General features: G+C 44.4%; 3 protein-coding genes across 4 annotated transcripts in view; 2 read left to right on the forward strand and 1 right to left on the reverse strand.

Moving 5' to 3' along the window:
* The first annotated feature begins 1,428 nt into the window (after positions 1 to 1,428).
* Positions 1,429 to 7,838, forward strand: ddx20 (DEAD (Asp-Glu-Ala-Asp) box polypeptide 20). Its single transcript, XM_053424600.1, has 11 exons — positions 1,429 to 1,643; positions 2,524 to 2,618; positions 3,256 to 3,424; positions 3,526 to 3,640; positions 3,742 to 3,884; positions 4,124 to 4,262; positions 4,364 to 4,422; positions 4,939 to 5,021; positions 5,129 to 5,234; positions 5,925 to 6,026; positions 6,172 to 7,838. Exons 1-11 carry the CDS (start codon positions 1,448 to 1,450, stop codon positions 7,380 to 7,382), a joined length of 2,418 nt encoding a protein of 805 aa, XP_053280575.1. The 5' UTR covers positions 1,429 to 1,447; the 3' UTR covers positions 7,383 to 7,838.
* A 616-nt stretch (positions 7,839 to 8,454) lies between these two features.
* On the forward strand, positions 8,455 to 10,130 carry LOC128441938 (beta-1 adrenergic receptor-like). The gene is made up of 2 exons (XM_053424070.1): positions 8,455 to 9,498; positions 9,966 to 10,130. The coding sequence occupies exons 1-2, from the start codon at positions 8,455 to 8,457 to the stop codon at positions 10,128 to 10,130; spliced, it is 1,209 nt and encodes a 402-aa protein (XP_053280045.1).
* A 3,490-nt stretch (positions 10,131 to 13,620) lies between these two features.
* The window catches only part of kcnd3 (potassium voltage-gated channel, Shal-related subfamily, member 3), a 92,187-nt gene continuing 78,119 nt past the window's right edge, over positions 13,621 to 27,688 (reverse strand). Inside the window, exons 3-6 of one of the 2 annotated variants that reach the window (XM_053425179.1) lie at positions 20,013 to 20,114; positions 16,920 to 17,000; positions 15,301 to 15,545; positions 13,621 to 13,795 (exon numbers count right to left, since the gene is read on the reverse strand). In XM_053425179.1, coding sequence (XP_053281154.1) covers positions 13,621 to 13,795; positions 15,301 to 15,545; positions 16,920 to 17,000; positions 20,013 to 20,114 — 603 coding nt within the window. Of the gene's footprint in view, positions 13,796 to 15,300; positions 15,546 to 16,919; positions 17,010 to 20,012; positions 20,115 to 27,688 lie in introns of both variants that reach the window. The other variant, XM_053425178.1, reaches the window with a different exon arrangement.

The following is a 27,688-nucleotide window of genomic DNA, read 5'->3' on the forward strand; positions in this document are numbered from 1 at the left end:
AATATCCTGTAAGACTGCGCTTTCCATGATTGCTTTTTTCACAGCTGCGCCTGAGTAATGAGGCAGGGACTCAATGACACAATATGGGTCTTGGTTAAATGCATGTGGGTTAATTAAAGATGCAAAAGCACAATAGCTTTAGTCCAACATAGCCTGCAAACAAAAGTGGCCTGTTTGTTTCTATTTCCCCACTTTAGGTGTCAGAGGTGAAGTGAAGCAATGAGCAGCAATTTCATTTAATAACCAGAGCTTTACTGTCTCCAAACAATGGCAGCAAACTGAGGGTCACTAAATGAACTAAAATCCTCATTAGAATATTAAGCAAACATGAGAAACAGTGACATGGAATTAAACCAAAAAAGGCACATTTACATATTTGTCTTTCAGCTTTAGTCTAAGTAACTATCTGAATTCCAGACCAAGCTTCTTAGTTTAGACTAGCAAAATTCATAGGGGCAAACAGTCCCTTTAAAGTGGACATATTATGAAAATTCCACTTTTGTAGTGATTCTACACGTTAATTTGGGTATCTGGCATGTCTACCGTTACAGAAACGATATGCTAGAGTGCGTCGAATGGGATTACGACCCGAATTGACGTCACAGTCCCGCTACATGGCCTTTGTCTGAGTGTGTGTGTGTGTGGGGGGGTCAATCAAAACAGGTCAATCTGAGGAGGGCTGTTTTAGACAGGGTAAAAAGGGTGCTGTTTTAAATGATCCTTGTGGTATTTTGACCAAAAAATGTTACATACATCTCATTAAGACCCCAAGGAACCATTTCAACTTGCGGTAAAGTGGGCATACGATGTGCCCTTTAAATGATATCACACTGCACATAGAGCAGATCATAAGACAAGTAAAAACAAGAAAGAAAACAAGGATACACGGATAGTTAAAAATGTGTGCAGTTTATAAGAGTATGGTGTAAAGGACGGTGAACAGGATAACAGCTGTGAAAACTGATTTTAAGAATGTAGATACAAACTGAATGATTAAAGTGATTAGAGTGCTTTGAGGTAAGTAATGTAGACATAGATTATGTACAGTTAAGGTGATTAAGAATATGTATAGGACCAGGCAGCAGCAGATGAATAAATACTGTAGTATATGAATACGTGTATATTTATATATATATGTACAGCTGATGTGTAAAAGATGAATAAATATAACAGTGGATAAGTAAATCTAAAGCAGATGAGTAAGTATACGTATAAGTATGAAGTAGCTGTGGGTAAAAAAGCTATGTTACCTTTGCAGGAGGGGTGGGGGGGCTTCGGTTTAAAATTCTTTATTTCCCCTCTTTTTCTCAATTTAACTGGATTCACATTGGGTTCAGTACCCCTCCCGGGCACTAGAGGGCGGAGAGTCACGGCTATGCTGCAGCACTTTAAACCGGATGTGCGTTTGATCTCCGGCGGTAAAAACAGCGCAGTCGTCAACGTCAACATGGCGTCCTCCTCGAAGAAGGCAGCCCATGATATAGAAACTCGAAAGCGAACCGACGATGTGCTTCTATCGGAGGGCATCGACTTCGGCTCCCTGCTGCTGTCTCCCGCCGTGTTGGAGGGACTGTCGGCATCAGGCTTCCGGAAACCGTCCCCCATCCAGCTGAAGGCCATCCCGCTGGGCCGCTGCGGACTGGGTGCGTTCGGGAAACTCACGTTTATAACTAGTTGCTTATTCAGCAAGACAAAACATCTGGCAACACATGAGCTGTGTTCATTCTGTCTGTGAAATACAATGGTTCATGTGCAATCCATTCACTCTGCATATTGTCATACCGATCATATTTAGCTTGTTTTTACACTATAAGTTTTAGTTTGTATTCCATTCATAATAAGTGTTACTACTTACTGATGCCTAGTTTTGACTGTTTCTGCTTTAATATTGCAAATGTCACCATTGTGGCACAAATGAAAGGATTATCTTATTTCATACTGTAATATTACAGCACAATTAAATACTATTACTAAACTAAAACTTGTGTATTCATCCTCTTGTGTGTACTGCATGGTGTACTCGGTGGCATCAGTACATTAGGTGTAAACTAAATTAACATAAACCTAATTTAATGGAAACAGTGTCTGTGTTAATCTGGATAATCCACATAGCAAAGCTTTTCATTGGGACTATTTCGCAATATAGTAGTTCCAGTAAAATGATTGACAGCACTATTACGCCATTGAAAGTCAAATATATTTATTATTGGTGTTTATGACAATAAAGCTTTATACTTTGTATCTCAGCAGAAGTCATTTCCTTTCACACTGTTGTTACATAGTTTCCTTTTGTGTGGGTTTTATGAGATACAGTGATGGCTAAAATGGTCATCACGACAATTGTGGTCATTATTGACATCATAAATATTAACCATGTTTCAAAAGGATTATTTCACCTACAGAAGAAACCCTCATGACATGAAGCAGCGCTTTTGCCCCCAAGCAATAGTGTCAGTCAAAATTGTAATTGTGGTTATTCCGACAAATTTGTGTTAATCTCACTCTGTCCACCCGCTGCTGCAGATCTGATCGTACAGGCCAAGTCTGGTACGGGAAAGACGTGCGTGTTTTGCACCATCGCCTTGGACTCGCTGGTCCCAGAGAATCCTGCGACTCAGGCAAGTGATATCACTTCACTGGAAATCAAGATGATTTGTGGATCGTATGTTGGAGTTTATGCATGAATGTGTATATGGATTCGGGAAGTGGAGATGGATAAATGGAGTTTAAATGATGCCCAGAATGAGTTTTTCTATTCTTTAATACCTTACTTTTTACATATGCAGGTGTATATGTATATATAAAAAAAAAAGTACAGATGCTCAAACATTTTTGTGACTAAAAAAAAATATGTATAGTTTCCTTTCTAAGTGATGGTAAATATCAGTCTTTAGGTATCTTCAAAAATGATAAGCGTGAGCAAACAAGTTTTATTTTGTAGTTAACCCCCTTTTGTTTTATAACTAACAACAGATGGTCATGAGCAGTAATCACTTCATGTGTGATCTTTGATTTAATCTGATGAGTTTAAGCTGCTCAGTGTGAAAAGTATCAAATCAGACGGTGATTGATAAAGGAGACGTGCATCTGGCTTTGTTGATCAACTGGCTGTACTCTAATGCAACATAATCTTATTAGCTGTTTGGTATTACTGACTGGGAACCTCCCAGCACCTGTCTCTCTTTAATCTGGGCCCAATTACTCTATATGCAAGTGGTTGTTGACCAAAATAAACGTAACCTTTTTCTTCCACAGGTTCTTGTTTTGGCTCCGACACGTGAGATAGCGGTGCAGATCCACTCAGTAGTGATGGCCGTAGGCTGTGCCATGGAGGGTCTGCAATGCCACGTTTTTATCGGTGGCCGACCCGTAAGTCAGGACAAACCCCACCTGAAGAAGTGCCATATAGCTGTGGGGTCACCAGGTACGAGAGGACAGTAGAATATTAACAGATGGGCCTAATCTGTTTATGTAAATGTCATGTAGTTCTATGTGTTTTGTGATTCTTTGTGGTCATGTGCACAGGTCGTATCAAGCAACTCATCGAGCTGGGCATGTTGTCCACCGCAAGCATCAGGCTGTTTGTTCTGGATGAGGCAGACAAGCTCCTGGAGGAGGGCAGCTTCCAGGAGCAGATCAAGTAAGATGGATTCAGCCATCTATAATTGGATTTACTGTATAATACAGCAAATTAACAAACCCAGACATGCTGAAACTCTCCTTCTTGTCATTTCCCCTCAGCTGGATTTTCTCCTCTCTGCCTGTGAACAAACAGATGCTTGCTCTATCCGCCACTTACCCAGAATCCCTTGCACAGCACCTCACCCGCTACATGAGAGAGCCCACATTTGTGCGACTCAATCCCGGTGACCTGGGCCTCAAAGGTAAAACTCTCTCCTGTTCCTGTTGGCTCATATTACCACCAGGAAATAATATACAGGGGGAGATTTTCAACAGAGACTCCTTCACTTTGTCAGAAAATTATTTGTGGATAATAGCTCCTTGTGAGATTAGGGAAACAGGCCCTGATATTCATAGACCTCAGAGACTGTGTATAATCAGTTGACGTTCTACTTGGATTAATGCTCCTCCGTGTATTTTGCCCTGGTGCGCCCCCTGGCAGGTCTGAAGCAGTATTACAAGCTGGTGCAGTCCCATCCGCTACCTCACAAGGTTTTCCAAGAGAAGGTGAAGCACTTAATGGAGCTGTTCAGTAAAATCCCATTCAACCAGGCCCTCGTGTTCTCCAACCTACACACAAGGTAGCACATTATTTTACTGCGTACGTGTTGTAGAGTTTGTGTGCGTATAATATGTGTATCTTGGAGAAACAGTTACACATGATGTTGGATTTGCTCCTCAGGGCTCAGCACCTGGCAGATATCTTGTCCTCCAAAGGCTTACCTGCTGTTTGTATCTCAGGTGAGATCTTTTTGAGCAGTGAAGTAAATATGTTAACCAGTCGACAGAAAATATATGCATGTCAATTTTGATAAATGATTAATATAAATAGTATAGGCTTGTATACATTTGTAAATAATAATAATAATAATAATAATAAATCTTAGTTAGGAGCGGCTTGGTGGTCCTGCAGGTTTTTTACATTTCAGACTTTATTGAGCACACGTATTTGTGAGGTTTATCATTAATTAAGTTACTATTATTTTCATTATAGATTGTCTGTCTTTATCATCTTATCTTTTTTCTTCTTATTTTAATGGTGGAAACATTTGTTGGATTAAAATGTTCACTATAATTTCCATTTTGTGAAATTCCTTTTGTCGGAGTGAAGCTAAAAGCCCCGAACTCTAAAGATATTTATTTCATGGTAATTTAGTGAAAGAAAGTACAAATATTTTTTTATTTTTTGTATTGCTGTTTGTCTCAGCAGAGTTGATTCAGTTGATTTAATGTGACGCTGTGTGATGACCTGTACAGGAGGTCTGACTCAGGACCAGAGGCTGGAGGCGATGTCAAAACTGAAGCAGTACCAATGCAGGGTGCTCATCTCCACTGACCTGGTGAGATGGACACATCTCATTGCACTGCTTTCCAATATGTCACCCATCATTTCGTATTTTTGCATGTCCTAAAATTTGTTTCCTCTTCCACCTTCTCCTCTTGTCAGACTTCCAGAGGTATAGACGCAGAGAAGGTCAACTTGGTGATAAACCTGGACATCCCTCAGGACTGGGAAACCTACATGCACCGAATCGGACGTGCAGGGCGCTTTGGTCAGTCCCCAAAACAGTTTGATTGAGACAGAAACCAGACTTCAGAGTCAACACTAGTCAGCATTTTCACCTTTTCACATGATCCTATTAGAGACCAGCCAGCTGATGACACTGTGCAGGAGGGGACTGAGTGCTTGTTGAGACGTTGCATCATTATTGAGTCTGTCCTCTGTTAAGATAACTTTCTGTTGTTTTCAGGTGGACTAACTTGACTCAATAGCCAAACTAAAACAGCTTCAGGGTGATTCTTACTTACTGTTAAATAGGAAAGGCTTAATTTTGTTGCATTTAATTAGCAGTTTTGTATATTTTATTGTTTCTAAATGATCATTTAGCAACAAACCAAATCCAGTTCAGTGTTGGAGGAATCAGTTTCTCTCCTAGTGGTATGGTACCCGTCTGAAAACCTGCAGCACTTTACGTTGCTCTGAATTAGACCAGTTTCCTCTTCCTCTAAATGCTTTCAATAGCGATTTGAAGATCAGCGTCATTCTCTGAAGTATTAGCAGTTTCAACCCACCTCACAAGGTCATTAGGTTCTTAATCATGTGCTATTAATGGGAATTATTTTGACTTGCGTGTTGTCCTGAAAGTGTGTGTGTGTGCACCTGCTGCCCCTGGATACACACCCTCCTTGATCCCTCACTGTAATGTGAATGGGTTCTCATCATGGTTGCGTTTTGTTTGTAGGCACTCAGGGCCTGGCTGTGACCTACTGTTGCCATGGTGAGGAGGAGAACAAGATGATGGCCATTGCTCAAAAGTGCGGCCTGAGTTTGTCCGTATTACCATGTAAGTCGACGTGTCTACATGTTTCATATGCAGGATGTGCACCTCTGTGCTCTTTGTAGATTTGTTCTCCTTTTAAATCAAATTCTTTTCTTTACTATTCATGTGGTGAAGTACTTCCAGTCTCATTTGTCATCTGTCTCTTTAGCCACCATAGAGACGGGGTTGATGGATGAGCCATGTGACTGGGATGTCTGCACTGAAGCTTCCACTCCAGTTTCCTTATCCCAGCACGCCTCCAAGACGGAGAAAAAGAGGCGTGTCAAGGCTGATGTCCCTGCCGCTGCCGCCGCTGTCCCCTCCATCGCAGATCAACCTGTCGAGCGGAGTGCACCAACAAAGCCGGAGAGGAGCCAACCACCACCCAGGAGGGAAGCACGTGTTGAAGCGACCACGAGGAAAGTGTCTCCTGTGAGTTCCCCTCGGGAAGTGCAGACTCGAAAACAGCAGCAAGACGCTCTCCCCAAAATCCCCCCGCTCAGCTCGTTCAAGAGCTGCAGGTCGAGCTTCATGACCTTCGAGGAAGCTGAGCAGGATTTCTGGAGCTTCATTAATACAGGGCTGGGGAGATCAGTGGAGGTCATCAGGGAGTTCAGAGGTCGAGATGTGGACGGCGGCGATGATCAGAACGGGCACAGAGAGTCCTTCATGCTCCATGATGACGGAACTCAAAGTGTAACACAAAAAACAGAAAGCTGGAAATCCAACCCTTCACGTCCAAGGTCAGTTTCCAGTTCTTCAAGCTCGGACACGGAGGAGAACCAGAAGGATAACGAAACGGTGGGACGGTTGAATCCCACTGGAGGACGTGACCACAGAGCAGTGACCCAACCTCACACTGATGCTAGAAACAAACCAACTGTGGCCAAACCAAAACCGAAGCCCAACGTATATTCTCCGGCACCCAAAACATATCAGCAGAGGACCTTTGAGTCAAATGAGAAACCTTTGTGTGACTCTGTACCGAGCGTCAGATCAAACAGGGAGGACAATCAGGCCGCTCGCTCACAGACTGACAGACATGCATCAAGAAAGGTGAAAGAAGAGTTTGACAAACACAGCAAAAAACTCTCCGAAAAAATTAAGAGAAAGAGGGAGAGATATGAAGGAGATCAGGAAGAAGAAGAAGAGGAGGAGGAGGAGGGTGATGATGATGATGAGGAGGAGGAGGAGGAGGAAGAAAAGGAAAGGAGTGCTGAAGTTTACTGGAGAACTTGCTACAGAGCCTGGAATGATTACTACGCCTCTATGTCTCCTTTTCAAGCACAAGGTTACCAAAGCTACTACAGTGCAGCCAACAGCTGGATGGCAGCTTATCGTATGAACACTGCCTACATGGAAGAACTCCTCAAACAGTGACCTGTCCTGAACTGTTAATACGTTTTTCTAATGATGACGTTCTCTTGTGTGAAATAAGCCAGACTCCATTGACATACTGTGTGTGTGTGTATATGTTCTGCTGCAGGACTTGTTATAATTTTGTTGTGCACTTCTGCTGTAACATATTGCACTTAGATTTATTTAGTTCAAACCTCCAGAGTACGCTGTGTTTTCATCAGTTACTGTTGAACCTACTCTGTGGGAAGGTTGGCCCTGGGACGGAAGCACTAACTCTTGGTGTGAATGAAAGTGGATGACGCATTTCTTTCATTGCAACATTACATTCCTCACTTTTTCCTTTTTTTTGTTTTTACATTGGAGGATTGTTGGGCCTTGTTGCTCTGTTCAGTGTCATTCTAGTTGGTTATCATATTGTTCTTCACATGAATACCATGTATGGCACAGTTCTGTCACTAATAAATGACCAGCATGGAAGATGTGTCTCAAAGCCCTTTTCTGTAATGAGTCTACACATTCACAAGCCATGAAACTGTTCCAACCATCCGGTGGTTGGATGTGGTGTGGGTCCAGATGTGGTGTGGGTCCAGATAACGTAGTGAAAGTTTTTTTGTTTTTTTTACATTTTCACATAATATAATAATTCAGGATCATGATATCTGTCACATTTCAGAGGCAGATTCCTGAGCGTTTTACAACTTGATGCAGCTTGTTTTGCGCTGCCATTCGACTTTGCTAATATGATAAATCTTCCCAACTTCTTCAGAGTATACACATCACCTCTTCTTTTTATAGAGGAAGGTGAAGAGGGAGGAGGGCAGGCTGCTGTTCACCGTCATCTCCTCCACAAGGTCAGACTACTCCTGCTCCTGATTACAGGACAATCAACCGCTACTGACCATCCACCCAATCAGTGCCAGAGCCAAATAAAAGGAAAAAACACCCTTGAATAATTCAATTTAAGCAGAGGTCCTCTTCAACTACTCTGTACCATGTGTTCCCTTAAATCCGAGGCTGTGCTGCACACTGCCTTCCACCGTGACACAGGTGATCTTGGACGAAAGAAAGAGACATGTCCCACTCCGGAGAGATGATGGATGTTCAGTCTTTGGGGAACCAAACAACCTGGCACCGTGACACTCGCGTGGAAATGTGGTTCCTCCTGTTCAACTGCACAGTCCTGACGCTGACCCTGGTCTTGGGTTTACCCGGGAACCTGTGGGTCTGCTGGGTGGTTTCAAGGACCAAGAGCCTGCAGACCTGCAACAACGCGCTGCTGGTCAGCCTGGCCACCAGCGACCTGCTCAAATGCTCCGTGGACACGCCGCTGCTGCTCTTCTCGCTGCTGCGCTACGGGGGCGGTCGCCGGGTGTCGGTGCCCGTCTGTACCCTGCAGCAGTTCACCTACGCGCTGTGCAGCTGCGTCCAACTGCTCACGCTGGTCGGCATCAGCGTGGAGCGCTTCCAGGCCATAGCCTTCCCCTTCCAGACCGAGGGGCGGAAAGCGAGGGTCCGCGTCTGGATCCTGTTCATCTGGGCGTGCGGCCTCGTCCTGGCGCTCGTCTCCCTGACTCTCTCCGAGAAAGCGCTGTGTTACATGCTGTGTCGCCCGCACGGTGCCGGCCACGCCGGGGAGACACTTCGGTACTCGGACCCGTTCGGACCCTACGTGCTGGTGCCGTTGTGGGGAATCTGTTTAACTTTGATCGTCCTCCACTACGTGCGGATATTCAAAGTTGTGAGGCAGCACCGGAAAAAGGTTTTCCACCAGGGAGTCCAGCTGACGCCGACGGTGTCTGCGGACGTTTGGGCCTGGGTAAGTGGTCCGGCCGCTGTAACGGCTCCAGGGGGGCCCTTCAGCCCGCTGCCGCCCCGCCGCACGGTGCTCCTGGTAGCAGAAGCCGCTGCGCCCTGTGCGCCCGCCGCCTCTGGCACCGGGGGCCCGCCGGGGAGACATCCCGAGATCGTCGGGGCGGTGTGTCTGATGACCCCCGGTGCCAGGGAGCGGGGGAAGAAACGGATGGAGGGGAAAGTGGCACAGCGTTTCGGTTACATTATCATCGCGTTCACTCTCTTCTGGATGCCCATGGTGGTTATTCTGTTGGTGAAAGTCGTCTCTCGGCTGGAAATGGACAGAGTGAGCTGCTTGTTTGTTTGTTGCAACTTGTAATTCTAACATTTCTTCTTTCAAAAGTTATGTGAAAACTATTAGAAACATCCAAATAATAAGTGTTAAGCAACTATTACGCAGCTGTGTCTAACACTCATATCATAATAGCAGCTAAAAATTAAAAAAAGCAACAACAATTTAGATTATCAATTAAATAATTTATCAATAAAATGAAAAATATTTGCTGCTTGTATCCATTCTTTGCAAAGTAAATTTGTTTTCAGACTGTTTTTGCAAATTGGCTGATATCGCCTCAGTCTCTGAAATCTGTGATGGAGTATTTTCCACTTTTCTGTCATGTTAGATGAAACAAATCAGCGAAAACGGAACATTAATCAATTACAGTCGCACCTCATAAAGAACGCATAGAGAGACATATTCTGGTTCCCTGTGTCCCTGCACCATCCTGAGCTCTCTGCTGTGTTTCCCCACAGCTGCTGATGGAGCTGGAGACCTCAGCCGTGGTGCTGACCTGCGTGCAGGCTGCGGTGGATCCCCTCATCTACACTTTGGTCACGAGACAGTTTCGTTCTGAACTCAGCAAGATCCTCTCCTCCATCCCGGGTTGTCCACTGAAACCCAGACAGGGCCGGGTCTAGGCAGGGGCAAGAGGGGGCCTGGCCCCCTCAAATAAATGTTGTGCCCCCTCAAACTAAATAGGGTTAGGGTTAGGGTTAGGCACAATGCCCCCTCAAGATTTGTGGCTGCCCCCTCATACATGCCTGTCTAGACCCGGCCCTGAACCCAGAGCCTGAGGATTCGACCCTTTGATGATGGATGTCTGAGGATACGTGGTCTGAAGTTAAATGTACACAAGCCCGTTTTGCGCGCGCTCAGAGGGATTTAGAGGCAGGTGAAGAAGAGAGCCCACAGATTTGTTGTATTTGTGGCAGATATAGATGTTTTTATCAGGCGTTTCACAGTCGGGACACAAGACAAGGTCATACATAATATCCAGTACCTGACAAGATACGCACAGCAGTAGTCTCAACAACGACAGGTGGCGTAAGAGGGCAAAGCAAAGAGGGAGAGGGGGAAACGGACTGAGCCCAGAAAAGAGACAATCAAAGAAGAGTACTTAACAGAGAGAGAGAGAAAGACAAACACAATCAAAGACAAGACCTTTTGCATTTGCTGTTTGGAAATAAAAATGCAATCCTTTGACACTTGGAGAGAAAATATGCTTAGATAATAAGTCAAACTGTGTCATTTTCAAAGTGCAGCTGACACAAAACAACCTGTCCGGAAACAGGGAAGCGGGAAATAAATGGTGTTTAATCACTGTCCTATAGCAAATAAGTTAAAATAATAAATTCAGGGAACCTCACTTGTGCCGTTACCTACGTCACATCCTCATAGTTTTCCATCGACTTCAAATGTTGGACTTGATGTTGTGAATATAAAGTCAATGTCTTTAACCCCCAGTTTTATAATCACACTGGGAAAAAACAGCTCTGCTGGCCTGTGCTTGTCTTCTTTTGTTCACTCCAGGTACATTTGCACACTATTTTTTTTTACTTAAACACCAATAATACTGGATCTAGGCAGCTGCTGTGACTGCGTACAGCTCTAAAGTACCAGCAGGAGTACTAAGTCACTACTAGGAATATCAGAAGTAAAACACACCCTGTTCCAACTCAGTAGTATATTTTTGGCTTCTTCATTTGAGGGGGTGATACTAATGTCGGGATCAGAGTGAACACAACGGGGGGGGGGGGGGGGAGTCTAAGTCTTGTGTCGTGATGCACTGATATGCTATATACTTCCACAAGTGGGCTGATACGGTGATGATATGCGTAATTCTAAGTCTTAGTACAAATGCATGTGTAAAATTGGTTCAGCTTTTCATTTATCTCCACCTGAAGGAAGTTAAATACTTAAAAAAAACAATCACCAGGGTGCGTTTGGCTCCTAGTTTTGTTTTAAACACACACTATTTCCACAAGAAAATAAACTTCAGCTACAAATGGGCAGACATGATATTAGACCAATTCCAGTATTGCTTTTGAAATATGCTCTTCACTAATGGACAGCCTGCTGATGCATGGGTGTATCTTTAGCCCTGTCTGTGTGCTCTTAATCAACACCAGCGTCGGAACGGCGGTGGTTGTCTCGTCCGCTCCGACGGAAGCTGTTCCTCCCTGTTTTTTAGGGGGAGAGCCCAGCACAGGTCTCCTCCACCTGAACAAAGACCAGACCTGACCGTCTCTGCAGCCGCTGCCCTGGAAATGACATTCAAGATGAAAAAAAAGGCCAACAGAGACTCATCATCCGAAAGGTCAGCGTCCAGAGTTACAAAGGCCAACTTTGATGGGATTCCATGGGGGGGGCGATGCTGAAGTTACAGGGTGGCTCTTTGAGTCGAGAGAACAGAGTATAGCGCTTGTTTTCGGCGACGGGGGACACGTGGACGGCTCATCCAGTGTCCTCTGGGTCTCCATTTGTCACCGTGACAGCAGACCTCGCTCTTTTGAGTTGTCCAGAAGATTAACGTAAATAGGATTCCTTTGAAAAACACCAAGAAAGACAAAAAGTACAAACACCAAGTTTCCTAACCACATAGAGTACACATACCCAACAGCTTCGAAAAAAATGCCCGCTGAGTTTGGGGAAGAAAAAACATTGACAGCTATAAAGACTACTGAAAGCATACTGTTGTTTACACAGGAGGTGGGGACACAACAGGACAACAACAAGAGAAAGAGAGAGGAAAGGAAGAGAGAAAGAGAGAAAATGAGAAAGACAGAGTGAGGGAGAGAGCGAGACAACGAGAGGACAGCTTCACTGGTTCTGCCAAACAATGGTCAAATATTACAAAATATTCTATTAACAATATTCACAAAGAACCCGGTGGCTCAGGACAGATTTGTGTCAGAAATACTCAGCAGGCGCCTTGTGCTTTTAATTGTGGTGGTTTGAATCAAAAACATTTTCCTTTTTTTTGTTTTTGGCTGTTTGTTAAGAATTGAGCTGTTTGAGGTCCGTCAGGCTGTAGGAGTCGAATGGTGGAAAGAAAAAAGGGGGCACGGGGTGTGGGCGGGGATTCAGAAAACTGTAACAGAACTCTCTTTTTTACTGCAGCTAAACAGGCACATGTTGTGTGGAAGGCTTGGAGCTGAGGGTCTCTGACAGAAAAGTGTTCAATGAACCCTTCAGAGTGGCAGCTAGTCAAATATGCCATATACTGAGCCGTAGAGACTTCCAGAAGAATTGAAACACACGTTTTCAATCGACTGAGTCTTACACATTCACACATAGACGCACACACACGCACACACACGCACACACACACACACACACACACACACACACACACACACACACACACACACACACACACACACACACACACACACACACACACACACACACACACACACACACACACACACACACACAAACATCTCCTTTCCAAAACGTCACAAATCCTCTATCTAGCAAAAAGTCACATTCATTCATTCACAAATATGAAACTCCTCGGTAACGTCGTCACAGAAACACCAACCATATTTCATCTTCATAGGAATTGTCACTCTTGTGGAGTGATATTGGACCAGGAAGGGAATCGGTGGCATATTTATCTATTGTTGGGTGAGAGGATCTAAACGACACGAGTCCAAAGGGCAGGGGGGAAATCAGAGGGGAAAAGAAAAGATTCTGATTACGTGTTTTATTTTTCTTTATGTTTGAGTTTTCTTCCCTTTTCCTTGTGACTACTGCTGGAAAAGTATCAAACTGAAGTTGAAATCATAAAAGAAGGTGCTTTGTGCACAGTGACACGTGACGTAGTCTGGGAACTCACCTCAGCTAGAATAACACCTTAAACATATTCTTTCACCCACACACACACTTGCATACGCGCACACATGCATGCCAACCACTAACATGAATAAACTGTATCTAAAAGCCATCCTCTGTCAGTACAGGGAGTCCATGTCGTTACAGTACATGACCAGCAGAGGGCAGGCTCCACCCCAGCTAGGACTCACGGATGCTTTCTCCTGTCATTCCCAGTCCTCATCTGTCCCTCAGTCTGTCTCAGTGAGTCTTTATCTGTCTTTCTGCATGGCGGCTCTGCAGCTCCAGTCTTCACAGTGCGGACACCTTCACAACGTTCTGGTAGGTGGGGCCCACCGGCAGGTGAGCGTCGCCATCAGGGGTCGTCACGGGCGGTGTGGGAATGCTGATGATTGCTGTGGTGATCTGGCTGCTCTGGCAGTTCAGGGCTCCTGGTTCGTCCACGCGCATGTTCAGACTGGAGCGACTGCACATCCAGAAAAAAGCAGAGAGAATCAAGGATTAGGATATGAGTGACTTGTCCAGAAATCCACATGTCACAACCTTCAAATCAACTCTCCAAGTGTAGCAGTGGGACGCCGGTGGAGCCAAACCCACAGCTGCCTCACTGCCTGATCCGAATGGTTTGTCTTGTAAGTTTGAACAAGAGAAAAAAGGAGAGAGACAGGTTGAGCTTTACTTGTGTTCCTAGCTCAGCGCTGACAACAGACGCTGTGACAAAGGGAACATTACTATTCTGAAAGTGTACGAAAAGGACTAGCATCAAAAGTTGGTGGATAAATCCAGTGCTTACCTAAACCAGAAGAAAAGAAATGTGGAAGCTTCTATAAACTATTTTAATTACGTCCCAGTAATTAAAAGGGGACGGAATTTAAAAGTGTATTGGAGCTTCAACTGGTGTGCAGACATTTCTTCTGTTCTAACATTATTGTGACCACTGACAGTGAATAATATCATTGGGATGCTGGTGGTGTCAGAACCACTGAGCGTCTCTGCAGCTCTGCTCAGCTTTCAGCTGCTCGTGAATTGGTTTTCAGCCTTTCCCAGTAAACAACAAGAGAGTCGGAGTAAACATTGGCTGCCGAAGAAATTTGAGAGGCTCTCTGAATAAACATGTATTCCTCCGTGTGGAGTTTGTGGACTGAACCAATGGTGGAAGCTGCATAAATATTTGGCGTGCAATTGTTGGATGGCCGAGGAAAGGAACACCATCGGGATTCTCACATTGCTCTTTGACGTCTGGGCGGGTAAGAGGGAAGTTCTTTGCAAATTAGTTAATTCAACAGCTGATGATTGACGACTTTTTTCTGTCGGTGATGATTAGTTGTCTTAGTTGTATTACTTTATAGACCGATTTCATTTCAGCCTCTAACCTGGTTATGAATAATCCTGGGGAAATAAAGGTTAAAATTCACTGTATTACCTCACTCAGGGCAATATACCCTTCCTCCAATTCATAGATAACACAAACATTTGATAAGAATAAGTGAATCATTGAGGTAATGTTGTGGGGACAATCTGACAGTAAATTAGCAGCTAGTTGTCGGTTGTCATGAGTTACGCAAAAACTAATTAGGCTAATTGAAAGACTTGATCAGTCGCCCGTAACCTTTACTCGTACGTGGTCAGAGGGTGAGAAGCCAGGAGGCTGCTCTACACAGTAGAGATATTGAAAGCTCTGAGAAAAATAACATTATCAGTGGATGATTTCTCGAACTTTTGTATGAACACGATGCGACACAGTTTCGAAACAAAGCTGTTAAAAAACAGTTTTGTCAAAATCGAATTCAGATTCCCCCAAAAAATTGTTGAGGGAAAATCTGATTTAATACACAACAGTGTATAAGTAAGCGAGAGTGTATATTTCTTTGAAGTGATTTCAGAAACACCCCAGCACACAAATTTAAGGATATTAGATATTATTATATATTGAGTCTTTTTGTTTCCATCCGTGGGGAATCCTTATCTCACCTGGTGCTGATGTGGATGGTGCTGAGCTCCTGCAAACCTTGTTGGTGTGTGTGCGTCAAAGGCTGCATGTGCGCTGGGCCGCTGGCGTTCTGTAAAGGGGTGTGGTGCTTCTTGCTCCGGCGGGTGCAGCAGGTGCCGGTCACACCTTCTCGGCTGGAGAGGGAGGGGCTTTGAGATGGGTAGTTTTGCATCCCCGCCTCCAGGTAGCTCTGCTGGTAATACTGTTCATCCACAAACTCGTGGTTCTGGAGATGAAGAGAGCGGGACCGGCAAAAGGAACAAACACACACACAGAGAGAGAGAGTGAGTCATATAGAAGAAGTGACATTTACAACAAGTATATTTATGACTATGTACTGTACGTGATTTGATATAGGTTGTCGTTTTCTGCTTCATAGCCTGGGTCAATAACTGCTGAGAAGTGATTATTATTTTAATATTGATGTGTGTGTGTATGTGTGTACCCTCACATAGTAAACATGATTTTAGTGTTTAGCTCAAAATCAATTCTCCAGGGTCTCAGCTCCTCAAAGCAGCTATAACTTGTATATTAACAATTGACCACGTGACTAATTGTATATGAATGGGGTGATGAACCCAGTTTATCACCCAAATCGGAGCATCGCATCGGCCCGACTGAGCTTTACGGTGGCTTCCAGATTATTGTTCTGGTTTGATGGTCCACGGCTGTGTTGGTTCACTCTCACCTCTCCCAGTGGAGCTGTTTGTTGGCCACGACAGTGAAAAAGCTCCAAACAAACCCTGTATGTACTCTACCTGCTTCAAACAGCAGTCTGACAAAGACAGAGACGTACTGGAGAAGTGAGCAGCAGCTAAACAAGGCAGGTGGCTAAACATGGCTGTAAATTAATTCATGTGGTTGCGTGTGTAAATTTGTAAGTATTTACGTTTAAATATCAACTTTAAACATAATAGCGCAGCCGATGAGGATTTGTGTTCACCCCCGTCATATGGTCAGATTTCTAGCAGGATTAAACAAAAAACACTGATTGTGATTTCCATAAAACTTGGTGAAAGGACAGAAGAAAGAGCTCAATAAAATCTGCCATGGATCCTTCTCATTGGAGTAAGGGAATAGCACATGCAATTAAATGTGCTTTATGGGGACAGGCAGGTTTATGAGGGCCGTTCTAGTCATAGGTTTCAAACTGCAGTTCTTGTCGTCCATTTTCTCACATATGCATATGTATGGTTCCAGAACGACAGCTTGGGTGTGTGCATGTGCAACAGTGCATGCTAGACTCTTCCATTTGTCGTGTGACGAGTTGTGTTGTGTGAGTGCGTCTGTAACGCATTATGACACAGATGAGTGTGTGTCATATGGGAAAATGCAGTGTTCTGGACATCGTGCCACAGTGAGCTGCACTGGCCCACGGACAAATAAACACATTAGATCTATACACATTATGCCCGGCTGTCAGTTACTTCCATCTAATGATCTACAGCCAGGGAGAAATGCATGGATTTATATGGGGCTTTATGCTGACGTTAAAATAATATTATACAATTTGCACAACTGAAAACAAATGTGTGTGTGTGTGTGTGTGTGTGTGTGTGTGTGTGTATGTGTATGTGTATGTGTGTGTGTGTGTACTCACAGTGGTTTTCTCCAGACAGTGCAGCAGGTGGTGGTGCTGGCTCTCTAATAGAGAAGTCGACTTACTTAACCGCTGATCCTCCTCAGAGTTCTGTAACACACGCACACACACACACACACACACACACACACACACACACACACACACACACACACACACACACACCAGCCCAATAAGTACTCCTCCACGTTTTTCGTTTTAGATGACAGTAATCAGATGTGGGAGGTGCGCGGCCGGCAGCCGTCTCAGTACCTGATCTGAAAGGTTCATCTTGTATGGAAGTTGCTTCGGTTGGAGAGGAAGACAAAAGGAGAACAGACAGGTATGATTTTTCATGGTGTTCATAGTTGGAGCATGGAGAATAGATGGCCGCCAGGACCGCAGTGATGCCAGTCAGACACAGGGAACGTTACCATTCCTACCCTGAGAGGCACGTCCCCTAACATCAGTGGAGCCAGTGCATTGATCTGTGCTGGAGGGGGGACTTCGAGCACAACTCGCCCCCTAATGGATATACCGTATCTACAATTCATACAAGAATTTTGCCTCCGTCTCTGCGATCGCAAAGGCTGTAGCTGCAGGCAACTTGTTAATGGCTTGCTTTCCATATTCCTTCTTTTTGTATGCTATGGCCCGTTTATTTGTGTGTGTGTGTGTGTGTGTGTGTGTGTGTGTGTGTGTGTGTGTGTGTATTTGTGTGTTTGTGTGTATCTGTGCGTGAACAAGTGGGTGATGTCTCTAGCTCTGTGTTGGTTGGATTACGAAACTCATTTCTGGGCAGTGGTGTGGTGAGTCAGAGAATGGTATTCCTATGTACTGTTGTGAATCCTCTAAGAAAGTCTAGAGAGAACAACTAAAACAATATGCGATTGTTTATACTCTGCAGTTTGTCGCTTGGATTTTTCAGACCGTGTGTTTATTTGGTTTTATTAGTCCAATAAATCATTTTACTGCCGGACCTTAAGGAGGAATTAAAGCTGGTGGAAAATATTTCCTCTGTGCGCATAAGAAATGTTATATTCAGAAAAATAAATATTGATAAAATAATACAACGAGGCTTTTAACACTCTGCTATTCATTCACTCAGTTTCCCAGGTAAAATTCTTAAGAGATGCCTTTATATTATTAAAATATTATTTGAAATTTAATACATTTATACATCTAACTCTATCTCAGCAGGGTTTCCAGGGGAGCTTTCAGACATGCAGCAGAGATTATTCTGCATTATTGTCATAAATATTGGCCATACAAGCTTTGAGTTTGCGCTCGGGAAGATCAGCTCAGTATATTGCAGAATGCCGCCGCTGTTGCTTTCAGAAGTACAGCAATGTTTCACATATACAGTCTTTCAATGGGTTGCATCAGTCTTTCCCTTCAGAATCCATAGTTGAGCTTCTTATAAAAAAACAAAGCCCAAAAATATACTGCCCTGATCCTGAATGCACGACAGCACCGCCGGAAGGCAACTGCAGTGCCACGTTTGAGGGATTTGTGGTTGCAATTTTCTGTTTGTTGGAAGCAGAAACTTCTTTGCAGAGAGGGTACGAGGCCGCTAACCTGAGGACGCGCTGCACAGACGTGTTTACGCAGAGTTATTTCTGTCTTCCTCTATACATACGACTGCATTGGCCAGATCAGCAGTCTTTCTGGAGGCGGCTATGGCTCACCACCCAGGTGGCCGCCATACTGTGGTGAGTGGAAACAGCTTGATCGGCCGAGCGACAAATCACACTGAGTCGCTCGGCGTGGTGGTGAAAACGCTGTTAGTAAATAGCAGCCTTAAAAATTACACTCAATTTGGACAACAATTAACGTTTGACTGTGCCGGTTCACGTCTTCATGCAAGAGCTTACGAACGGTGAAGAGTCACCGCTGATGGACGGTGCTCGACTCTGGCAAATCTCTAAAACCCAACTGACAAACAAATGTGATAAAACACAGAAAACAAATTAAAGAAAGAAATGAAAGGTGCATTTATCTGAGCAGACAGCGCAGGAGAGCGACTGCTCATGAATTTAAATGACTATCTCTGCAAAGAAGTGAAAAAGTCTTCAGATGCTGATAATGTTGCATTTAATTACTTTTGAGCTTTGGCTGCACACTGTGGAAAAGGGGGAAACTATTTTCTTATTGTGTTTTCAATAGGATGTATTTGTGATTGTGATAAGGACCTGGGGCTTTGTGCGTTATACACTAAAGAAAAACATGCACTGCTCTGCAATGTAATAATGTTCCCTAATCCATACTTCATTATTTCATTTAAATTTAATATTGGCTGAGGTTCTATAAAGTAAAAAAAATAAAACCACACCTCCTGGCTATGTAATCACATTAGCAATTTTTCCTCTCTGTGTCAAGTATTAAACAAACTACAAAAAACTCCTTATTTATATAGAAATGTTAAACTTTTGCAGACTCATGTCTCTTTTAGCACTTCATCATTCAATATTTGCCGTGGAGTTTACCCATGACACTGTGCTTGCATATAAGATAAATGGAAACAGTAAATTTTTTCTTAAGGCAATATCAATATGAATTTGATGCATTATTCAGCCATAGCTAGATAATAAGGCCCGGTGCCATTCTAAGAAAAAGAGAGAGAGCGAGAAAGGGAGAGAGAGCGAGATGCACATATAGCGAGAAGGATGGGGTTGGGGGGGGGGGGGGTGAAGCACTTGTTTTTATTTCTGTGCCATGTCAGCCCCAGGCCACTGTAGTGCCTGTGAACCACAACATTTTGGCGACGCATGGAACATCCCTGAGTTGTGTTTACATTTCCTGCTACATCACCCCAGGCCCACTGATCAGATGGGCAGCTGGGCTCGGGATGCTCACATTAGAAAAAACGCCACTCCGGCGATGAGATCACAGTACGCTGCTCTGATTGGATGCCGGGCGCATTCTAAGAAGTGATAATTAGAGGATGGACAAGCGCTGGGCCCACATCCAATTACACAGAAATCCTCAGAACTTTTCCAAGTGGTTGCAGATGTCAGGCTTTCTGTGTCATCAGTACAAAAGACGTGAGAATGTGAGGGCACCGCGTGTGGCTGACACCAGCGACGCAGCGGTGGTCGCAGAGGCTTTTCTTACCGTGAGCTCCAGGACTTCGTTGAACAGGCCGTTGCGCTTGCTGTGGAGGAAGGCGCTGGAGGTTCCCTCCCTAGATATTCGTATCCTGGCCAAGCGGGCTTTCTGCAAAGAGAAAGAGACAAAAGAATCCACCTGTTAGTCAATCAGTCACAGGACCTTCTCGATGCCTCATAATTTAGCTGTGATCTTATAGATCAAATCAAACCTGTGCTACTAAAGCATTCACTGTTATCTCCTGTAATATGTTCACTCTAATCCCCTGCGATGCTTATGAATGTTTTATGGCGACTAGACGTCAGCACATTCATTTGGCTGAAAATTGTTAGGGAAGGAGCTAGGAGTGGAGCAGGTAGGAATAAAGCAGCTTAAGTGTCATTCTGTGTTCAAAATAGAGAATTCAAACAATTTGGGCTGTTTTATGCTCTGCTTTGTTTGCATTTTGTTTGGTAAATGAAATCACGGTGTCCCGGCCAATAATGCTCTACAGCTTCACACCTGAGCCGCTGTGCAAGCGTCGGCTGAAATGCATCTTTACTTATGAAACCTGTACAGCTCAGTAAGCGCACAGACCAGTCTCTCTTTTCCTCTCCTTTTCTCTCACGCTGTCAAATCTCTCCTGTGAGGCAACGGAGATGAAGAGGAGAAGAGAAGGAATCCGAGGAAGGAACAGTGAGATCTTTAAGCATCAGTAGCTTTGACACAGTGGAAGAAGTGTGTGTGTGTGTGTGTGTGTGTGTGTGTGTGTGTGTGTGTGTGTGTGTATGTGTGTGTGTGTGTGTCTGTTTCGGTTGCTTCGCCTTTTGCAATTTAAAAATAGAATGATGGATTCCTTGAAGGGAAATTGCTAGCAAGAGAATGTGAGCTGTGTAAATGATGAGCAGACACACAGCTCGTTTAGTCGGGGGCCCCATGCACCGCTGGGGGGTTAATTGAGTGTGCGGATGTGTGTTTGCACTTCTCCATGTGTGCTAACGCATGGGCACCACGTCTCCATTGCAAAAAATGTCCATACATAAACACATGAACCACATCTGAGCAGAGGTGCAGCAGAGGTACCTGGCTCGGTGAGAGAATGGTAATGTATGGTAATTCGAGCTCATACCCGGACTTGAGTTTCATTTACAACATGGTAATGTTTGTTGACCCGCAGGTAGCTCACGCCGGGATCTCGTGAAGAGGAGCAGGGGAGATAAACAATGCCTGTAAACGCACATGTGAAGAGTGGCCAATCCCCTGCGCTCTCTCACAAAATCAAGTTTTACTTTCTCCTGTTCTCCTGTTCTCCTCCATCTTTCTGTCTCTGTTGCCCTCGCTCCGCTTGATCAGTTCTCCCCAGCTCTGCGTGCCCTCACACTCTAACACCTATGTACATTTGTGCTGGCACAGCAATCCCACAGGCCTTTGGGACGACCCCTCTTCATGTTCTGACATTGTGTTCAGCCAATGGGATCGTCTCTCTGGGGCCCACCACGCAAACAGGAGCGTGTGACTGTGGCGATGGTTGCCAGGCAGCGCGGGGGTAATGGAGGGGATGTTAAGAACATGTCCTGCTAGATTGAATCTACTTCTGCAGTCCTCTGATAGGTTCCCGGGGCCTCTGGGACCCGGGCGCTTGTGTCTGGGGCCCATCTGTGTGTCCTCTCAGGCAGAGACCCCGCTCGACAGATTGAGCCGGAATTGCTAGTGAAGCATCATTGAGAGGGCAAAGGAAACCATGGACACAGGCCTTTCATTAACACCTACACATGCACAGAGGACCATGTGATAAGTTACAAGGCACTGACGCACAAAGCACATGGAGGGAAAGCGCTTATTTTCTTCGCTTATCTGTAGTCAAATATAATCTGAACATATTTTTAAATGTATTTTTACTAGTTATTATATCCTCATATCTGCATGAACAATATGCATGTTCGTGTTTGTAGGATCGATAAGGACGCTTTGCCAAGAGAGCTGGCATAAGAACCATAGATGTTGAAGAGCAATTACGAGGAAAATAAAGATTTGTCCGTGATTGTTCAACATTTTTGTCATTTTGGTTTAAAGAAGATGGCATCAGCTCTCATCTTCTCACAAATTGCCCACTGGGTTTGAGAAATTGAGAGATTCTTGTGTCTGTAAGGAATAAAGATGCCATGGTTATTAGTTTGTCTGCTCTGGGCAGGCACCTCATGACTGGGTTGTTCAGACAGAAATTACTAGGAATTTTGAGCTAACTCGTTAATGCAGAAAAAACAGATCGGAATTTCAGTTTTTCAAGTGAATACAATAAGCTTCCAAAGACTTTGACTTAGTAGCTTTCAAAATTGATAACAATCCAACCCCGGCCAGTGGTGAGTGTGATGCTCAATATCACTGCTTGAAACAGTCCAGATGATTTCAAACTGACATGAGCCAGTAAACTGATCCAAACCCTTCATCCTCTTTGTTTCTGTTCAATCACTCTTTACGGATTATAGCTATAGGACGCAAATCTGCACAAATGCTTAATTTGAACATTATGTGCCTCCAGTGGCAGGATCTACACTTCCATATCCTGAAATTATATTTACCCCGCTACATATCCACTTAGCTCCCATGACATTTCTCACCGAGCATTTCCAGGGAGTTTTGTTAGAAGCAATTTTTTTTCCGACTTGAAAGTAAAAGTAAAAAAATTCACAGCACCTTGAGTGCTGCAGCCTTGTCAGTCTGCCTGTATAGAATTTGGATGAGTGAAAAAGTGGAGCATTCGAGCTGCGAGACCAGATTAGGGTTCTCCCTCAGGCCTGCCTTTGAACCATACAAGTGAGAGAGGAGAACATCTGATGAGAAAGCACCCCCCCCCCCAGAGAAAAGGAGAGAGAGAGGGGAAATCAAATCCTCCGACACCCGGACCTGCCTCTGTGGGAGAGGCGGCTTAACCTCAGACTAACACCACTCAGAGACAAATACCTCTGATCATAGAGAAAAGTACGGATGAGCTGCAGCCATGTTGGTATTTAGGATTTCATTCTTAAGGACGGCACAACTCTTGACCCTCCTCAGTGAAGTCCCCTGCTAACATTCCTCCATCCTTCGGTTTGTCTTCTACTTTTTTGCAATGTGCAGACACCTTTATTGATTGTTTAGTTGGGGGAAAAACACTCTCAGCCAGAAGTCATCTCAACCTTTTGACTTCAACCTTCTGAGGGAGGGCGAAAAACAATAGTGAGATGATTTAGAGCAAAGGGAGCAGGAGGAGGGGTGGTGTGTGTGTGTGTGTGTGTGTGTGTGGAGAGGGGGGGGTTGTTTTTGTTTTTGTTTTGTTCCTTCCATGTCAGCCTGGAGCCAGTGTAAAGCTCATGAGCTGCAACGGACGGATATTTTGTTATTTACTATTTTTTAGGACAAAATTCAGTCGCTCCATCCGCGGAGAGATTTCCTATCCACGTGGCAAAAAAGGACAATGTACTAAAATAAAGATGGCAGCAGAATTTTTCAATGAGACAGGAACAACAAAGGGAAACAAACAATGCAGAGCTATAGATTCTGCAGCGCGACAACAGAGGCTGGATTCATGATCAAAGTCTACAGTATACTCAAGGGTGGTTAACATCATATGTGTTTCACTGAATTATAGAAGACTCCTCCATCAAACAAAAGAGGTTCCACTCCCATGTGAGAACTAACGGGTGTACGTAAATGGGACGGACACATTTCAAGGTACAGATCATGAATGTTGCATCAGGAAGTCACAGCTCTTCTGGAATTATACATATGTCTGATCTGATGGAGGGGGGGGGGGGGGGGGGGGGTGACACCATTTGTCTTTGGCTTTCAAAACAAAAAACCCTATTTAAAAGGCTATTGTGTCCCTATATATTACAACGCACTAATTTAAGCTTTGTTCGTATGTTGTAACACACATTCGGCTAACACACTTGCATACAGCCTGATCATTTCAGGAGATTAGCCGGAGTTTTGTGCGAGTTCACACCTTAAAAGATGTAAAGACAGCGATGGTTCCATAATGAATGAATATAAACAATTTCTTGGAATAGAATTAAAGCGTGACGAACAAAGTTCAACACTAAACTACAAAATCGAAATCTTCTCTGCAGTCGGGAGCTCACGTCAAAATGTTGCATCAAGCACGAATACAACTTTACGGATATATTTGGAGAGGCAGGAGAACAGATCCCGCAGCCTACAATGGAAACACTAAGCAGTTCAGCTCATTTTAATGCCGCTCTAATCCTTCTCTATCGCTTGCCCTTTGTGATTCTTCATTTAAATCCTGCCCCCTTTAAGGTGCAATAATCGGAATTTGTAATGAGACGTACCTGGGGATATTATTGCCTTTATGCAAATAGGCTCTGCGGAGCAACAAAATTGTCCCCCCCGCAGACTGGACTCTGTGTTTCTGATCACTTCAAGACACTGAAGACTGTAGAGAAACAGGATGAAGAATACGTCCCAGCTGCAGGTTCAGTCTAACCACACAGCAACTTGTGGTGTCATCATGTATCTCTGCTTCGTACAGTGAGACACATCAGGTGCTGTCTCTCTTGCACCACCCAGATGGATGGCTAATTGCTATGGGAGCCCAGAACAGCAAACAATTAGACCTGAACGAAGATGGATGTGGATGGGGCACAGCGTGTAAAGGGAGTGGGGGGGAAAAGAGAGGGAGACGACAGGAGGTGAACAGAGAGGGCCAGAGAACGCAGAGGGAGCGGTGCTGCACTTTCCACCCTTAATAATTCCCCCGCCCTCTCCTCCGTCTGCTCTCTAGTCGTCCCTTAACTACTGTGAAAGGCAATCTTGAACGTCTGTCCGATTTTACCCTCAGTTAAACATAACCTTATTCTAAGAAATGGTCCGAGGAACAGTGGATTTCCCTCGAAATACAACCACGTGCAGGTAATAAATGCTGAGCACAGGACGTTTTGCTATGGTAAATGACCAGTGACACTTGCTAAATGGTTGGCTTTATGGCTGAGAAGGTCATGTTTGGTCCAGGTTATGGAGCATTAAAGAGCAGTGTACATTATGTATAGGGTAGTAATGGGGTACTGAGGGATATGGCATGTCTGGATAATGCTTGGTCGGGGCATTAAATAGTTGTCATTAGAAGAGCAGCCCCTACAATAATAATGGCTCTATCATCACCAGCCACACCAAGGTTACCGTCCTCACATTGTGACTCTAGCTTGTCTGCCAAGCCAGAGTCCAAGAACATTAAATTAATATGAGCTGGGCTGCACTGAGCTGAACACATGTCAATAGCAGTGCCCGCAAAGGGCAGTAAAATCAATTTCACTGTTTTAAAATTCTACAGTAGGCATCTCAAACCAGGCAAGCTGCAGCAGCATCAAATCTCAGGGTAATCCAGCCAATAGTCGACAACAACATTTAGCTCCCTCAAATCACAAATATCAGCTTCATGGGGGTGAGCAGGAAAAGTCAGGGGATGATTAAAGTCTTTAGGATTCATCCTCAGGGAACCATGAGTACAAGGTTCCTGGGAATCCATCTGATGTTTTTTGAGATGTTTCAGTCTGGATTGACTGACAGAGGGAACGGCTTTGTGTGCTGTGGAATGAAACAAGCCTCTCAAGCAAGCACAATATTCAGCCTAGTTCAAGACATACTCACAAAAGCTTAAATGCTAAGACACACTTGAATCTGTGGTATAATTAAAGACAGATTGCACCCTCCTAAATATCCTTAAAATGTCACATTTGCAAACGTACAGCATCCTCCTCCTTGGCACTTAGACCTTGATTTGCTGTGGGTATAACCGTCTCAAGGATCAAGGTATCCAGGTGGAATATCACCATGAAGGCAGTAATAAAGGGTTTGAGTCATGCTGTTGTAAAACGGAGAAAATCTATCCGCTGGATGTATGGGTGCCTGAGCAAACAGCTGACCTCACCGCAGGCAAACCAGGGAGGCATTCAAGTGCCTGAGGGAGTCGTTCAGTGCAGGTTAATGACGACAGCACTGTCATGCTACGCCGGCCAGTTAGTTGGCGCTCCTGGAGGTGTGCACATCTGGTACTGAGTGGCGCGTGGAGAACACACAAGAAGTCGGAGGCGAATATGGTCGGGCCGAAACTGCCAGGAAGTGAGGTGGATGCACACGCGTGTCTAATCCCTCACACCCTCACAGGGATGTAGGTTCATGCACTCAAACAGATGCACATATATATAAGCAGATGGACAGAAACCTTTACACCTTCATTCCAGCCAGTACCTCATCTGGGTGACAGCTATTTCAGGAGAGAACACAGCATTAGGACACACTTTGCCTCCAGCTCTCCTTCCCTTTCCACTGGCCCGTTTTGCCTCCTCTTCCTTGTCTCCGCTCCTCTGTCTTTTCTGTGTCAACAGTACATCGGTATATCGGTTCCAACCTGTTTTCAATCCAAATAATTCCCCTAACTTTCCAACGCTTTCCCCCCTGTCCACCTCCTCCACCAACCAGGCCCCTTCTGCGTCCCTTTTCCTCGCCACACACTTGGCTCCGTTTCACCGGAGTGTTTCTCGGCAGACAAGGTTACGGTTAGTTAAGTCTGGGCGGCGGTCAGGCCACGGTCAAACTGCAGGGCTTTAAACAGATTTAAACTACAACCAGCGAGCATGTGCAGAGATGGATGGCAGTAATCACAGAGTGGGGGAGATGCGGAGGGGGAGAGCGGGAGATGGGGAGAACGGGTTGGGAAAGGAGGGATGGAGACCGAGCAGAGGAGAAGAAAATGAGCTCGAAGAGTGAGAAAAAGCTCAGAGGTGCGATGAGAGCAGAATATGTGTCAGTGTGTGCATGACTGCCAGGTCCAAACAAACACACTGCAAACTGGCCTGGCTTCGAACCAACCCACAGTTGTGTGTCTGCCCCCTGATGCTCGGGGACGCACAACAACGTGGTTATTTTAAAGGTCTGAAGCAGGGCGCCACAATGTGAGCGTTTTACTCGCAACTAAAACAAGGGTAAAATGTTTTAGGAGCATCTGCATAAGAAGTTTTAATATTTGTTTTTCCTGCCACAAATTTTTTTTATAACCCAACAACAATAACAATGTGATCACAGCTCTGATCAATCAATCAATCAATCAATCAATCAATCAATCAATCAATCAATCAATCACTCATATTTAATGGTATAGCCTTATAATCCACAATCATGATCCCAAGGTCAAAGTGTGGCCCGCCCACATAGATGAAAACTCACCAAAGGGAACCCTGATCAATTGTGACACATACCGACAGCCTATTTGTTTCTGTGAATTGCAGCTGCAGAAAATAACCTGTTTTAAACTCTCCCCCTCTCAACCGCAGGATTCTTCAAATGCACACCGGTCACATGCTGCGTCACCAACCAGCACAAGTAAATTCTCAACCTATGGGAAACTGCAGTGGTGTTTCTTTTGTTTATGCAACAGTTTAAAGTATAAATCATGATATGACTATGATACAAATAAAGTTTGAAGCAGAAGTAGTTTAAAACTTAAATTCATTTTTGTATTCTGATTTAATCGTTTCGAAGAAGATATTATTTGATATATTTTCATTCGGCCTCTTTAGTCCTTTATGTGCTCCCTGAGTTAAGCTCTGTAAAAGCTGAACTATTTACCTGAAGGAAGATAAAGATCTTTACTCCTTCCACAGATAAAACACAAGTTTACATAATCCATCTGTGGATTTGAGCCCGTG

The sequence above is a fragment of the Pleuronectes platessa genome, chromosome 6 (genome assembly GCF_947347685.1).
Source record: "Pleuronectes platessa chromosome 6, fPlePla1.1, whole genome shotgun sequence".
Taxonomy (NCBI): Eukaryota; Metazoa; Chordata; class Actinopteri; order Pleuronectiformes; family Pleuronectidae; genus Pleuronectes; species Pleuronectes platessa.